We start from the raw sequence: 13,991 nt of genomic DNA, 5'->3' as shown, positions 1-13,991 counted from the left end.
CTAGCCCGGTCAGTTCATTCTACCTGTTTATAAATAAATTAGTTGAATATCGTTAATTGATCAGAACGGACGTATACAGAGCCTTGAGTTTTGGCTAGAGATTTAGTTAGAGAGAATTTCATTAGACTGTGAGTCAAGTAATCGTTAGAGAAGTAGCATCTAGATTTGTTACATAGCTGCCTGTATACTAGAATCTACCTGTAGAATAGACTGGCAGGTATTGTATGTAGTAGTATAGCTGCCTGTAGTAGAACAGCTCCCCTGTACCCCCAGGTAAAGATGAGGTAAGCTACAAGTACAGGCACTAACAACCCTCCAGCGGTACTGCCAGCCAAACTTAAACCATGGGCTGTACCAAGCCTTGAGCCCTGGAACACCCTAAAATTTATTTTTTAATTACCAAGGAACCCTGGAATATCTAAAATAACCCTGACATAATATGTATTACCGATTAATTTCTAAGGATCCAGAAATAGTTGCCATGCACCCCCCAACACCTAAAAAGAGCAAAAATTAGATTTTCAGCTGAATTTTGGCATTTTTTGCCAACACCGGCTATCTTACTATCCCAAATTGACCTGGAACAGGTTGCAAACAAAAGGACCAAATATCTTTCATTTTGACGCGCAGTTCTTGAGTCAAAACAAAACAGTGCTTTACGTTTTTAAACTAAATTTGCCATTAAGTTTCAAAACCTTTGCCTAGTTCTAAGGTAGGTTGAATTTACCCAGCAAAGCTCAAAGTTTAGTAAAAAGGAAAGGAGGGTAGGTAGGTTTACCTGATATCTGATAATACTTTTAATCCAATATAAAGGATGGGTAGGTATAGGGTTGTTAACACAAATTTAAAATATAAGGGAGACGATTTTACCGACTCAGATGCCGTGGTCTATTCTCAAGACGTGTGTATCCATTTCCGCTATGAAGCACCCACATGTCCCCCTCGCTCCTTCGTCCCCTCCTCACCCCTCTACACATCCCAGCCCTCAGTCAGGTTAGGAGAGTTGAGCTAGTAACAGCTCCGACACAGGGAGCCTCTTGACTCCTTCATGATGATGATACAGATTTTGAGCTAACAGCAGGCGTGCTTATACCCGAGGGTTCCCAGTTCATTATGCATTCCAGAGACAACATAATCGCTCATAGCCAGCATGACAAGCCGCGATCTCTTCCTACTGATTTTGATAAGCCCTGTTGTCCCAGTTCCTGTTGATCTGCTCCACCTACATGAAGCTCTACAACACTCCCATGAAGTGCCATCAAATATTCATCATTAATTCCTTTGTTAATTTCTAAATCAACCAATTTTAACTCCGTCTTTTATGCAAATATTTCAAAACTTTCGTTTTTAAATAAATGTTAGAAATATCCATTTGGATCTCTTTATTTTATTATAGTGACTTTTAAAGTCAACAAGGGTAGGTTTACCTGATATCTGATAATACTCTTAATCCAATAGAAAGGATGGGTAGGTATAGGGTAGGTTTACCTAATAATACTCCTAGACCAGTATAAAGGATGGGTAGGTATGGCCACATGGTCAATTATATCCATGTCTAACATATAAGATCCATGTACAAAATTGATAGGAGGGTTGCAAGTTTCCTATGATTCAAATCAAAAAATAATTTTATCATTTTGACCTTTTGTCGTTTGACCCTTTGTCGCACTTTTGGCCCTTTGTCGTTTTACCCTTTGTCTTTTGACCCTGTGTCGTTTGACCTTTTGTCGTTTGACCCTTTGTCTTTTGACCCTGTGTCGTTTGACCTTTTGTCGGTGAATCAGGTCGGGTAGGTTTACCTAATAATACTCCTAGACAAGTATAAAGGATGGGTAGGTATAGGGTAGGTTTACCTAATAATACTCCTAGACCAGTATAAAGGATGGGTAGGTAGAGTAGGTATGAGATTAGAAAGCCAACACTGACCATCAAACCACCCAAAACACTGAGTAGCCGACTTGATGTCTTTTCTCTGCACCTACATATGAAAACGATGGATGAAGAAGAAAAATATATTTTAAAGAACTCAAGAAGTTAGTTCTATCGACCCTGTGTGCAAAGATTTATAACGCTTTTTTAAAACTGGGTTGAATGTTTTCGAGGAAATCCTTAGTCTGCACTTCAGCTTTCCGGTGTAAAGTTTCAGCAAGAAAACACACAGATTTCTCCACTGTTGATTATGAGACAGAGGTTTCTAAGGGTACCATTGTGAATAAAACATGTCAAATGGTCTCCTGCAAAAATTAAGTCCACAGTCCCTTTTTGGAAAATATAAAATAATTACCAGGCAACAGGGGAAGAGAAGAGAGAGAAGCAAGTAAAAGCTAAAATCATCATTAATTTATGATTTTGTATCCTAAAAAGTTATTTAATGAGTAACCCATGAAATTCGGATAAAGGAAGACGATATTTATGCAACTGTTTGTTTTCTTATATTATGCTTACTAATCAAAGAATGAAAAGGGTCTGTGTAAACTGCACAATTACTGTGTTCCATGTTCATTAGACTATTTAACATATTAACATTCGTCTTCCTACTTCTCAGTTTTATCGGCACCACTGTACTTCAATAAGTAGGAAAAAACAGTTCAACAAGGTATAAGCCATGGGTATACTTGGTAGTTGAGCTACAATGCCTTGGTCAATCTTAACCACACATTTGAACATAAACACATTGTGTTCATTGTTTCTGACCTTGGTTTCTTAAAGGGACTGTCACGTAATTTCAAGTGGTTCCCTTCCTTAAAACCTTTGACTGTTCATCGAGTAGAAAGATATTTCTGTTTCAACATATCGAACCAAGATAGAATTCAAACAACCGTTTTACGTTATCAGCGTATTCAAATTTTCAAAAGTAAGTTTTTATTTTCTGCCACTTTAAGAAAGTAACTATTGATCTTTTAAAGGGTACCGTTGTGAATCGGGGATGTTCCTCTTTAAATGGAAGGTCACTAGAAATTACGCTTACAGTCCCTTTAAGTAGAATTCCAGATTTCATGAAATTCATTTGGTCATTTTGTTTTTAAATTAAATAAACTTGCTAAAATAATGATGAACCTATAGCGGGAATCCAAGCAGCTTCTGAGGTTTCTATTCCCTGATTCTTGAGCTCAAGGAGAAATATTCCAAGCGATTTCAGGGAACCCTAAATGATGAAAACGATTTTAAAGCAGGAACCTTAATGTTCATTAGTATGGGGTAGCAATTTAATTAATAGGTTAGTTTAAACCCTCGCATTTATACATATTTGAAACATGTTTGAGACACATTTCGAAAAATTCTTAATTTTTGTGTGATAACGATTTTTAACTTAAAACATAGTTGCTGCATTGAAAGAATTGTTATATAATTTCAAAGAATTTTCTATTTTTTTATTGTTTTAATTTATCATTTTGTATAGTTTATACTTTAAAGGTGTTTATCTTTTACGTTAAAGGTACTGCAAAGGAAAAATGAAAGGGGGTATAGACTTAAAGGTAATCACTTTAGCTCTTGATCGCGACCCATGAAAGTTTTATCTGATGTTCCTGTCTCGAGAAATTGATATAAAACTGTGTTAAAATTAGTTCATATATGTAAAATTTAGAAAATCTTAAACTTAAATCACGTGACCAGAACAATCACCAATGGCAGAGAAGTATACTGGTCACGTGTCTCCGCCTGTATCACGTGACCACTTTACTGCACTGCCATTGGTGGAATTTCTGGTCAAGTAATACGGACGAACAAATAATGTTATGAATTAAATCTATTAAAAATAGAAATAACAAATTTAAAATTAGAATTGGAGTTAACCTAAGATACAATTAGCTTTCTCTGGGATATCTTCGTTTTCAGATTGGTTGCATATTTGCTGAATTTTATCTTTTTAAACCCACTACTTTTATACAAAATTGTATATATATTAATTTTCGTATAAATTTTACAAAGTTGTAGTTCAATTTCTCGAGATAGGAACATCAGATAGAACTTTCATGGATCGCGATCGAGAGCTAAAGTGATTAGCATTCAGTCTATACCCCCTTTAATTTTTCCTTTACAGTCTCTTTTAAAAACTATTTTAACCTTGACTAGAATATTGATAATGATACTGGAAACTAGAATGAAAACTGCACTTTTATTTTTCATCTTGATTTTATTCTGAAATTTACAGATAGTTCACAACAAGTCTATGTTTCATATTTCCCTGACCGTGTAAATCAAAATTCCATAATGTGGTCTATGATTTTGATTTGTTTTAAAATTAACATAACACTAAAATAACATGAAAATTGTTCACATGTTTGATAGCTCCGTCAATTTTGAAGATACTTAGACTTGTATAATTACTCTAATTGGAGGTACAATCTTTTTTGATACACTTTTTGTCTTATATAAATTGTCAGAAATTAAAGACGATTTTATAGTAGTCTTTTAACTCCCATAATTATTGGGTCCTCCTTAGAGTTTCCAGCGAAAAGGGTAAATTGTTTCGCGAAAATTTCGCATTTTTCTCGAAATTTTGCTTAAATTTTAAGAGAAAAATGCGAAAATTTTGCGGAAAAAATGAAAGAGAAATTATTAATTATGATATAATAGAACTAATAATGCTGAGCTCTCAGTTCATAAGAATTCCACAATTTTTTTGCGCAATTAATTGTTGAAGCTCAACACAATTGTGGATTTCGCGAAATTTCGTGTAGTTTTCACATTTTCTCGCACAATTCATTTTAGCGATAAATATAGATTGCGCAAAAAAGTCTGCGAAATACGAACGAACGAAGTTTTCCTTCGCTGGAAACCCCAGACTCCATCTGTACATTTTGAAAAGTAACAACTAACATAAAATAATAACAATTAAGAGTTCCTATCGTAGTGAGCTATTTAGTATGAAAAATAAGATTAGGAAAATTCAAAACAAATATGACCCCCCTGCTCTCATCCTTTCAATACCCCTTCCCCTCACCTTGTGGAGCCAGAGAGTTCAAAACTTTGTACTTTTAATTCATGTATGCATACAAAGTTACTTCTATACAATAATGAGACTTATATAATTAATGAGGAATGACGTAAATAGTTAACTACAGGGGATATTAGTTCCAAAACTAACACTTGGCCCATTCCTAACACTGAGTGGTAGAAATGGGCACACATTGAACGATTAGGGTTTTAGTAACCCGTCCAATATCAAGATGAAAAGTAGATAATACAAAACTAAAACCAACATTGTATTAAACATAACGAGGACAACAATTCCCAATATTAGATTATTTTCTAAAATCAAAATTATAAAAGAAGTTATTTATCTTAAAACCCTTTATCGTTTTCAAGACAATGCCAGGTTTTCCATTTTCGAACATATCCTGAATTGGAATCTTTGTCGCGTTTTCGGCACACATCTCACTTTCCCGTTTAGAGCATAATTCATAACAAAACTCATTTTCATAACTTATGAAATAAATCTAAAAAGAAAAAAATATCTTTTGAAGACTAAATTTTCTGTTGAATAATTTCAAGTATATTGTTTTCCACATTTGATGATTTATTTTCCCGCATTACCAGCATTTCCAGTTAAATATTTGTGTAAGAACAAAATAAAATTAATATCACAATCTATCAATGAATGTATATATTTTATAGCTGTGAAAAAATAATATGTTCTTATTTTTTTTTAATACTATTTACCTTTTTTAAAAATCTTGTTTTGTTATGTATGTGCTAAAATGATTAAAAAATTGACATTGATACAAATTTGAGTAAATGTCTTATAATCAGATGCATGAGCTGCAAGAAATTGAAAATTAAATCGAGAATCATCAAAAAATAATTCTCATCCCATAACATAAGTTTATGGTTGAAATTTCTTGTTTCAATATACATATAGAAGATGTTACTTACTAAATGTGATTAATAATTGAGAACAAATTAATAAATGCTAAGGTATTGTTCAATTCCGCTTGGATTTAAAGATATAACTATTGAAAAAGATAACTTGGCAGATTTGGCTCATTCCTAACACTCAGTGTTAGGAATGGATTAAGTGATAGTTTTAGAACAATAATGTTCCCTGTACTTTTAAAACAAAAATCTACATATCCCAAAAAAAGAGGTTATCCATTTTGTAGTTATGTGGAAAAGTTGCATTAAAATAATAAATATGTAATTTCCACAGATTTACAGAAGTTAATGACAATAATAAACAGACGAAAATCTTCTCGCAGATTTTCATGAACTGACGGAAATCAGCTGAGAGGATCAAGAGAGCTTTCTCGGGTACTTTCTCATCTTAAACTTTCTAAACATATACCTTTCATACACGAACTGTTATTATTAAAGAGACTGTTCATTTCGATTCCCAACCGTTTCCTTTATAACTATGACTCAGCAAAAAGATGTGGATTTTCTAACTAAATATATTAACTGAATTAAATGAGACAGCCACTTAAAGATACATCGATGTTTCTTTTAACATCTGGATATGGCTTTAATATCCTAGCAATATATTTGTATATAGCTTATAAGTAATATCTTTATAAATCTACCTTTATAATAGTAATATCTTATTATGTATATAGTCTTTCAATTTCAACACTTAATGCTTTGAGAAAATATTAACTTTTTAGTCAAATTATGATTGAATGAACTAAGAATTAGGAAGTATTGCTTTGCCCTGAATTTTGACCTAGAAAGTGTCTTAGATACAAATTGGTCTGTAAAGTAAGACTTTGAAAATTGTTGAATTTACTCTGGGCCAGGGGTATCCTTCCTCAATGGTTACGTGATAAAGGATCCTGTAGCCAGGATCTTGTATTTAGCAACGTGTTCCCATCATCTGGAGAAATTAGACCCAATCTAACCTAAATTTAGTTTAGAGGTATAATACTGGGACTAATTTACTCTAAATGCCTAGAGTAATAATTCAAAACCTAATGTTTAAAGATATCGTCCAGGGGGGACGGATTTAATCTAAACATTATCTGGAGAAATTACTCCGGATCTAATGTCAGTTCGGCGGAGAGTTATGAATGGATTAACTCTAAGAAATTTATTGAGATTTTAGTAATAACCGATTTCACTGACCGATCATTTTGTTAGAAAACGAACGAAATAGATAAAAAATGAACGATAACTTTGAGAACGAACCAAATCAATATTGTTGAATAGCTCGAAGTGCAGTGATAACCAGAAAACTTTGGAATTAAGTTATAACTTTATAAAGTCACCACAGCAATTGGGCTGTGTCAAAGTAAAGACCCAACAACATCAAATGCGCTAAAGTATTGCTATAGTGTTGTCTTCATATTCCATTGTTTTATGGTTATCACTGTACACATTAGGTAACTTGAAAACTTGAAATAGAAACTTATTTTTTCATGAGATGTTTAAAAACGGATTATCTCTTTACAAAGATGTACTTTGTAATACCACATGGAGCAACCCTAACTGAATCCTTGCACAACTACTCATCTTTTGAAAATACATTGAAAAAGAATAGCAAAAAATTACTTGTCACTGATCAAAATATGTATGTGGAATGTGGAATTGAATAACTTGAATAATTTGCAGAGTTTGTCTATTTATTTAGCAAGTTAAAGTTCAACAGAATCAATATAGATCACTGCTGAAGTCCGCCAGGTGATATATTGCACTCCTAAACCGTTTTGGATGGCCTTCCTCAGTGTCTGGTTTCTAAATGGTAATATGATTAATACTGTCTATGAACCATAGCTTTACATTAAAAAAAATTACTACCTTTAAATAAAAATGAAGTTTCCATGTGCTTTCTCATAAAATTACAGTGGGTTAATGAATATTATACAAGTTTACCTGGGATTGTTTATCTTTAGGAACGGCATCTTCAATATATTGACCCAGGATGACTTCTTGGACCTGGAAAATATAAAAAACCGTCAGTTCATGACTAAATTTGAATAGAAATGAAGTTTCCATGTTTTTCTTCAAAATACTACTTCGAGCCAATGCATATTATGAAAAGTTTACCTGGGGTTGGACCGGGTACTTTTGCTACTTTTTGATGGTCTGAACTCTTACCATCATTTAAAGAAAACAACCCATTTCCCTTGCTGTTGTACATTGTCTTGCTCTGTTTAACTATCTGCTGAAGGCTAGGTTTGTAACTTGGCTTACTCAGTTTGCCCTTTAGCCAAGTCAAGATGGTCTGAACATTTCTAAAAGAAACATAGCCAGGTTAACGGTTTGGATGCATTAATCAATAAATATCTTAGTCAAGCACGCAAAACTGTCTTTGTCCATGGCTTCATTGCAACAGAACCGTATCAGATTTATAAACAGCTAAAGTCATCATTTGTATTGAAAACATGGCTGACATATATCATACTGACATCTTGTCCCATTTCTCAAATCTGCAGAATGTTATCTATTTCTGTAAGTTGAACTGGCTCCTCTTTAGGAGCTTGTCTATTAATTTCGGTTGATCTGAGACCATGCACTAAACAACATCCATGTTAATGAATTAACATTATTGTACAATACATAATTAACATTAATTACAATACATAATTTTTTTAAGTGATGTGTAAGTCTTAGACCAGATCTATACCCGTACAGATGGGACATCTGACTTTACTTGGTCCTGGCTGTTTCTTGTAAAATCCAACATGTTTTAAAGCTTCGATGGTTTCTGTTTGGGTAATATTCTGTGAGTGTGAACTGTCTAAATACATCAAGATGAAATTCCTTCTAGCTTTCATATTAGTAATATCTTTCTATTATAGCTTTAACGTAAGTGGGTTGACTTTATAGAGAAAGTTTAGGTGCCAGAAATGCAAAAGACAATTTACAGAAAAACCACAATCGAAAATAAGCAGTTTTCAAAAAGAAAAACATGGATATATTATTAATTCTTATTCAGACAAAGCCCTGAAGGGTACCATGTTGAAAATTGGTCATTTCACTCTAACCAATCTCCAATTTTATTCGAAATTACATTAACTGTTCCTTTAAGAGCAACGAAAACCATGGAACACCATTTTGTATCTCCTATAGTTTCACGTCTATACTCTCAGTAGAGTGTATAAAAGCATTAAAAGGTTCTCACTCTAATGGAAGCTTGATGTTCTTTGATTTGTCAAGTATTTTTGTCACCTATTCTCCTAATACAGTAACACATTTAACACACTTCAGTGGGACACCTTGTAGTATTCTGGAATGCTCAGTGGGACACCCTGTAGTATCCTGGAAGGTTCAGTGGGACACCCTGTAGTATTCTGGAATGTTTAGTGGGACACCCTGTAGTAATATCCTGGAATGTTTGGTGGGACACCCTGTAGTTGCATCCTGGAATGTTCAGTGGGACACCCTGTAGTAGTATCCTGGAATGTTCAGTGAGACACCCTTTAGTATCCTGGAATGTCTATTGGGACACCCTGTAGTTGTAACCTGGAATGTTCAGTGGGACACCCCGTAGTTGCATCCTGGAATGTTCAGTGGGACACCCTGTAGTAGTATCCTGGAATGTTCAGTGGGACACCCTTTAGTATCCTGGAATGTCTATTGGGACACCCTGTAGTTGTACCCTGGAATGTTCAGTGGGACACCCTGTAGTTGTAACCTGGAATGTTCAGTGGGACACCCCGTAGTTGTATCCTGGAATGTTTACTGGGACATCCTGTAGTATCCTGGAATGTCTAATGGGACACACTGTAGTTGTATCCTGGAATGTTTAGTGGGACACCCTGTAGTTGTATACTGGAATGTCTAGTGGGACACCCTGTAATTGTATCCTGGAATGTTCAGTGGGATACCCTGTAGTTGTATACTGGAATGTCTAGTGGGACACCCTGTAGTTTTATCCTGGAATGTTCAGTGGTACACCCTGTAGTTGTATCCTGGAATGTTCAGTGGGACACCCTGTAGTTGTATACTGGAATGTCTAGTGGGACACCCTGTAGTTGTATCCAGGAATATTCAGTGGGACACCTTGCAGTAGTATCCAGGAATGTTCAGTGGGACACCCTGCAGTAGTATCCAGGAATGTTCAGTGGGACACCCTTTAGTAGTATCCAGGAATATTCAGTGGGACACCCTGTAGTTGCCTCCTGGAATGTTCAGTTGGACACCCTGTAGTATAGTATCCAGGAATGTTCAGTGGGACACCCTGCAGTATAGTATACTGGAATATTCAGTGGGACACCCTGTAGTATAGTATCCAGGAATGTTCAGTGGGACACCCTGCAGTAGTATCCTGGAATGTCTAGTGGGAAACCCTGTAGTTGTATCCTGGAATGTCTAGTGGGACACCCTGTCGTAGTATCCAGGAATGTTCAGTGGGACACCCTGCAGTAGTATCCTGGAATGTCTAGTGGGACACCCTGTAGTTGTATCCTGGAATGTCTAGTGGGACACCCTGTCGTAGTATCCAGGAATGTTCAGTGGGACACCCTGTAGTAGTATCCAGGAATGTTCAGTGGGACACCCTGCAGTAGCACCAGGAATGTTCAGTTGGACACCCTGTAGTATTCTGGAATGTCTAGTGGGACACCCTGTATTTGTATCCTGGAATGTTTAGTGGGACACCCTGTAGTTGTATCCTGGAATGTTGAGTCACGTGTTCTGGAATATTTTGGAAAATTTAATCGAATTCCTGGAACTTGACAGAAAAAGAATCAAAAATTAGGTCGAGGGGTTAATTTGCTTAAAGGGGCTGTAACCGTAATATGACCCTCCATTAAAAAAATGGCATGTCCAATTCTCAACAGTAGCCTTTAACCCACCTCCATTTCAGTAATAAAATGCAATGAATTTCCTTCATTGTCTCTTTAGCATAAATCCGTGGGACACATTGAAAGAGAAACCAAAAAATATGCCTGTGGTCATAATTCACATTTTCATTTAAAAGTTTTCACCTACAGACAAAAGAAGAGATTTATCAAATTGCCGAGATTCAAAACTTTACAAAACTTTGCATCAAAATTTTTTAAGAAAAATTAGATATAATTTTGCTTTGAAGCTTTTGGTAGATTTTTAAGCCTAACTTCCAAAAAACTCTTTTACTTAGAAGTTTACATTACAACTAATCATATTCATCTATATATATAAAGTTGTAATCTCTGTTTTGGTATCTGTCTGTCTGTTTGTTTATTTGTCCGATCATAACTCAGGAACCCCAGGACCGATTTGCCTTAAATTTTGATTGGGGAACTCATGAGACCCACGGTAATGTTCTTAGCGTGGTTTTAAGATTAAGTTGAGTGGGTCTACTTTAATAGCGTAAATCTAGTTTCTCGGTAAAATCGTTCAAGTGCGGGTAAACGGCGGGAGTAACTTTGAGAAACCTGAGCAGCGCTGGATTCCAAAGCTAGTCATCTATATAATAAAGCTCTTCGCTCATAAAAGTATATTTGTATAACCTATCTAAATAAACAATTGAACATGTTCATTGTTCAAGACTTATTTTAAGAAGATATATTTGTATATATCTATATTTTACAAGTATATCTTCTTAAAATAAGATATATTTTGATATGTATGTTAGCTATAGCTGAACCCTTAGGGAACCCTTAGGTACTATGGGAGTAATATAGGCTAAAAAGATTTGTAATTATTTTTTTCAAAATTCAAAATTTTTTTGAAGTGTTTCGAACAATCCACGTACAACGCCGGACTCTTCAGCTAGTTATGATTGGAACTTTTTTTTCAACTCTGTTTGGAAAAGTTGAATGAGGTACTCGTTGTTTTATATAATGATTTATTCTATAATAAATAATACAACAGATGATATTTATTAACTAACAATAATATTTTGACAATTATTTAAATAATGAATTAGCACTTTTATGTTTACAACAATATAACAACTTTAAATCTAAGAATTTCCAAATTCTTAAAAAACAACTTTTAGCTATTCCTTCATCTATATTCTTGTTTCTAACATTTTGATAATCATTTGTGTAAGGTATTGTCAGATTCATGTAAAAGCTTAATGAGATTCTATTTAGTTTTAATCTAATAAAGTTTGATAGTTCCACTTTTCTTCGATCACTTTCGATAAATAAACCAGAACATTATTTACAGTAAAAATAGCAATAACAGTTTTTTAAATTCAAGCCTCTTACTTCTGTAAAGCCATATAGTCATATTTTCTTCGATTCTAAACATTTGGAAATTCTTCTTATTTAACAATATAATATTTATCATTTTAAAATACTTGAAACAGAAACTCAAAGTTTGATTTAATTTATTCTTGATTAGTATTTATAAAAATTTGATTTTTTGCTTGAAGTTCAACTGAGGTTGACAAAATATAAGTTTGGCTAAAACAATATGTCATGACATCTTTTTCGCTTTAAGCCTTGCAACAAAATTATTTTATTTACAATTATGATTTTTTTTTACAAATAACAAATATTTCTAATACTTTAAATTAACGGAGAATGTGAAAAATCATAATTTATATAAAAAGTATGATATAAATAATATAAATAATTTATTCAGCTGTAACCAGAAAACTGTGGAATGATCGTCGTCATCCTACTGATGCATCGTTTTCAGGATCGTTTTTGAAGATCGGTTTCAGGATCGTTTTCAGGATCGTTTTTGAAGATCGGTTTCAGGATCGTTTTCAGGATCGCTTTCAGGATCGTTTTGAGGATCGTTTTTGAAGATCGGTTTCAGGATCGTTTTCAGGATCGTTTTGAGACATTTAAAGTCTTTTGACGTTTATAGTGCTTCACAAAAATGTCATCTATCTAACAAATTACACAATTGTGTTATCGATAAGTTTGCTTTTATTACAATGCACATTTTTTGGTGACATTTTATCATTGGAAATGTGAAAGAAAAAAAATCAATCCACTGTTTTCTGGTTACCACTGTATTTTAAATATTTTCAACAATTTTACAAAACTGTTTCTATCTCTGAAAATCCTTGACTGTATCTCCTTCAGAAAAAAATATTAATTAATAATTTATATTTATATTTTGAATATTTAATTTATAAGAATACTTTTCTCCCTAAAATACGGGTGATTTTTATATAAATAAATATTCTACGTATGAAATTGTGAATAAGAAAATATAATAAGATTAATTAAGAATTTTTGAAATATTTAAGGTATACGTAATTTCAAGTGACCTTTCATTAACCCTATAAAGGCTGAGGGGTCTGAATCTATGTATATACTGGGGGGGGGGGCATCCCACGCCCCCCCTTCCAAGAAAAGGCCTTGGAGAATAACACAATTTTTCAAGGCCAGCTTATTGAAAACAAATGAAATCGATAACTTTTATAGTTTAGGTGCTAGGGAGGGTTGAAAAAAATGCCAAAAAAAGGTAAAAAAATGTAAAAGTTTTTTTGTTTAAAAAAAATATCAAAGTGTGACAAAGGGCTTTTCAATAATATTGTTTTTAGATAGAAGTTTTAGTCATAAAAAAGTTGTTGGCTATTTTAGATTTTTTTTACACAGACCGGACTCAGTGGCGGATATAAGGGGGGTTATTGGGGTTATTTACCCCCCCCTAGAATCCTGGGGGTAAATACCCCCCCCTAGAATCCCGGGGGTATTACCCCTGAACTATTCAGGCCCTGAGAAGCGAGCTGTTACTTTGTTTTTGTTTTTAAAAAAAGGTTGATTTTAAAATTGAATATCTTTTTTGCGAGAAAATAATTTAAATGTGCAGATACTTCAGATTTTAATTCAACATATTCTAAATGATTCTAGATTTTAATATCATAACAATTATATGTTTTTAATAAAAAAGGGTATTGGCAATGAAAAATACATTTTTACTTCTAAATAATGTCATTTCCATATCAGCTTTATTTAAGATCTTAACATACTACATTGACGAAAAGAAAATTTTAGAAATTAGAAACAAAGACAATATTTCTTCAAAGTTTTCAGAGCAGCTTTTCTAAAGATTTTAAAAAGTAACATCCTTTTCCTCTTTGAGTAAAACTATTATTTTTTATCTTACTTAAAATAAATTCAGTTTTTTACAGATCTTTGTAGTTAATGTAAAACGAATGACTA

General features: G+C 33.7%; 2 protein-coding genes across 3 annotated transcripts in view; both read right to left on the bottom strand.

Annotated features, from left to right (window-relative positions):
* Positions 1-16: 16 nt before the first annotated feature.
* On the bottom strand, positions 17-4,464 carry LOC111699858 (monocarboxylate transporter 11). Its single transcript, XM_023470611.1, has 6 exons — positions 4,066-4,464; positions 3,058-3,145; positions 2,285-2,324; positions 1,854-1,978; positions 449-497; positions 17-378 (listed from the first exon to the last, which is right to left on the bottom strand). Exons 1-6 carry the CDS (start codon positions 4,126-4,128, stop codon positions 195-197), a joined length of 549 nt encoding a protein of 182 aa, XP_023326379.1. The 5' UTR covers positions 4,129-4,464; the 3' UTR covers positions 17-194.
* A 7,258-nt stretch (positions 4,465-11,722) lies between these two features.
* Positions 11,723-13,991, bottom strand: part of LOC111699855 (glutamate receptor ionotropic, NMDA 2B) — a 99,902-nt gene continuing 97,633 nt past the window's right edge. For both annotated transcript variants that reach the window (XM_023470609.1, XM_023470610.1), the window contains one exon: positions 11,723-12,899. In XM_023470609.1, coding sequence (XP_023326377.1) covers positions 12,857-12,899 — 43 coding nt within the window. In that variant the 3' untranslated portion in view covers positions 11,723-12,856. The remainder of the gene's footprint in view (positions 12,900-13,991) is intronic.

Source organism: Eurytemora carolleeae, unplaced genomic scaffold (genome assembly GCF_000591075.1).
Source record: "Eurytemora carolleeae unplaced genomic scaffold, Eaff_2.0 scaffold381, whole genome shotgun sequence".
In the NCBI taxonomy this organism is placed as follows: Eukaryota; Metazoa; Arthropoda; class Copepoda; order Calanoida; family Temoridae; genus Eurytemora; species Eurytemora carolleeae.
This window is presented reverse-complemented; position numbering and strand designations above follow the sequence as displayed.

Excerpts from the sequence above, each read along its gene's own strand:
- LOC111699858 (XM_023470611.1), bottom strand. The coding sequence starts at position 4,128 with ATGAAAAATAAAAGTGCAGTTTTCATTCTAGTTTCCAGTATCATTATC. Across the intron at positions 498-1,853 it reads TGGTCTAGGAGTATTATTAG|GTGTTGGGGGGTGCATGGCA; the intron begins GTAAACCTACCC and ends TGCTCTTTTTAG. Across the intron at positions 379-448 it reads GGATCCTTAGAAATTAATCG|GGTGTTCCAGGGCTCAAGGC; the intron begins GTAATACATATT and ends AATAAATTTTAG.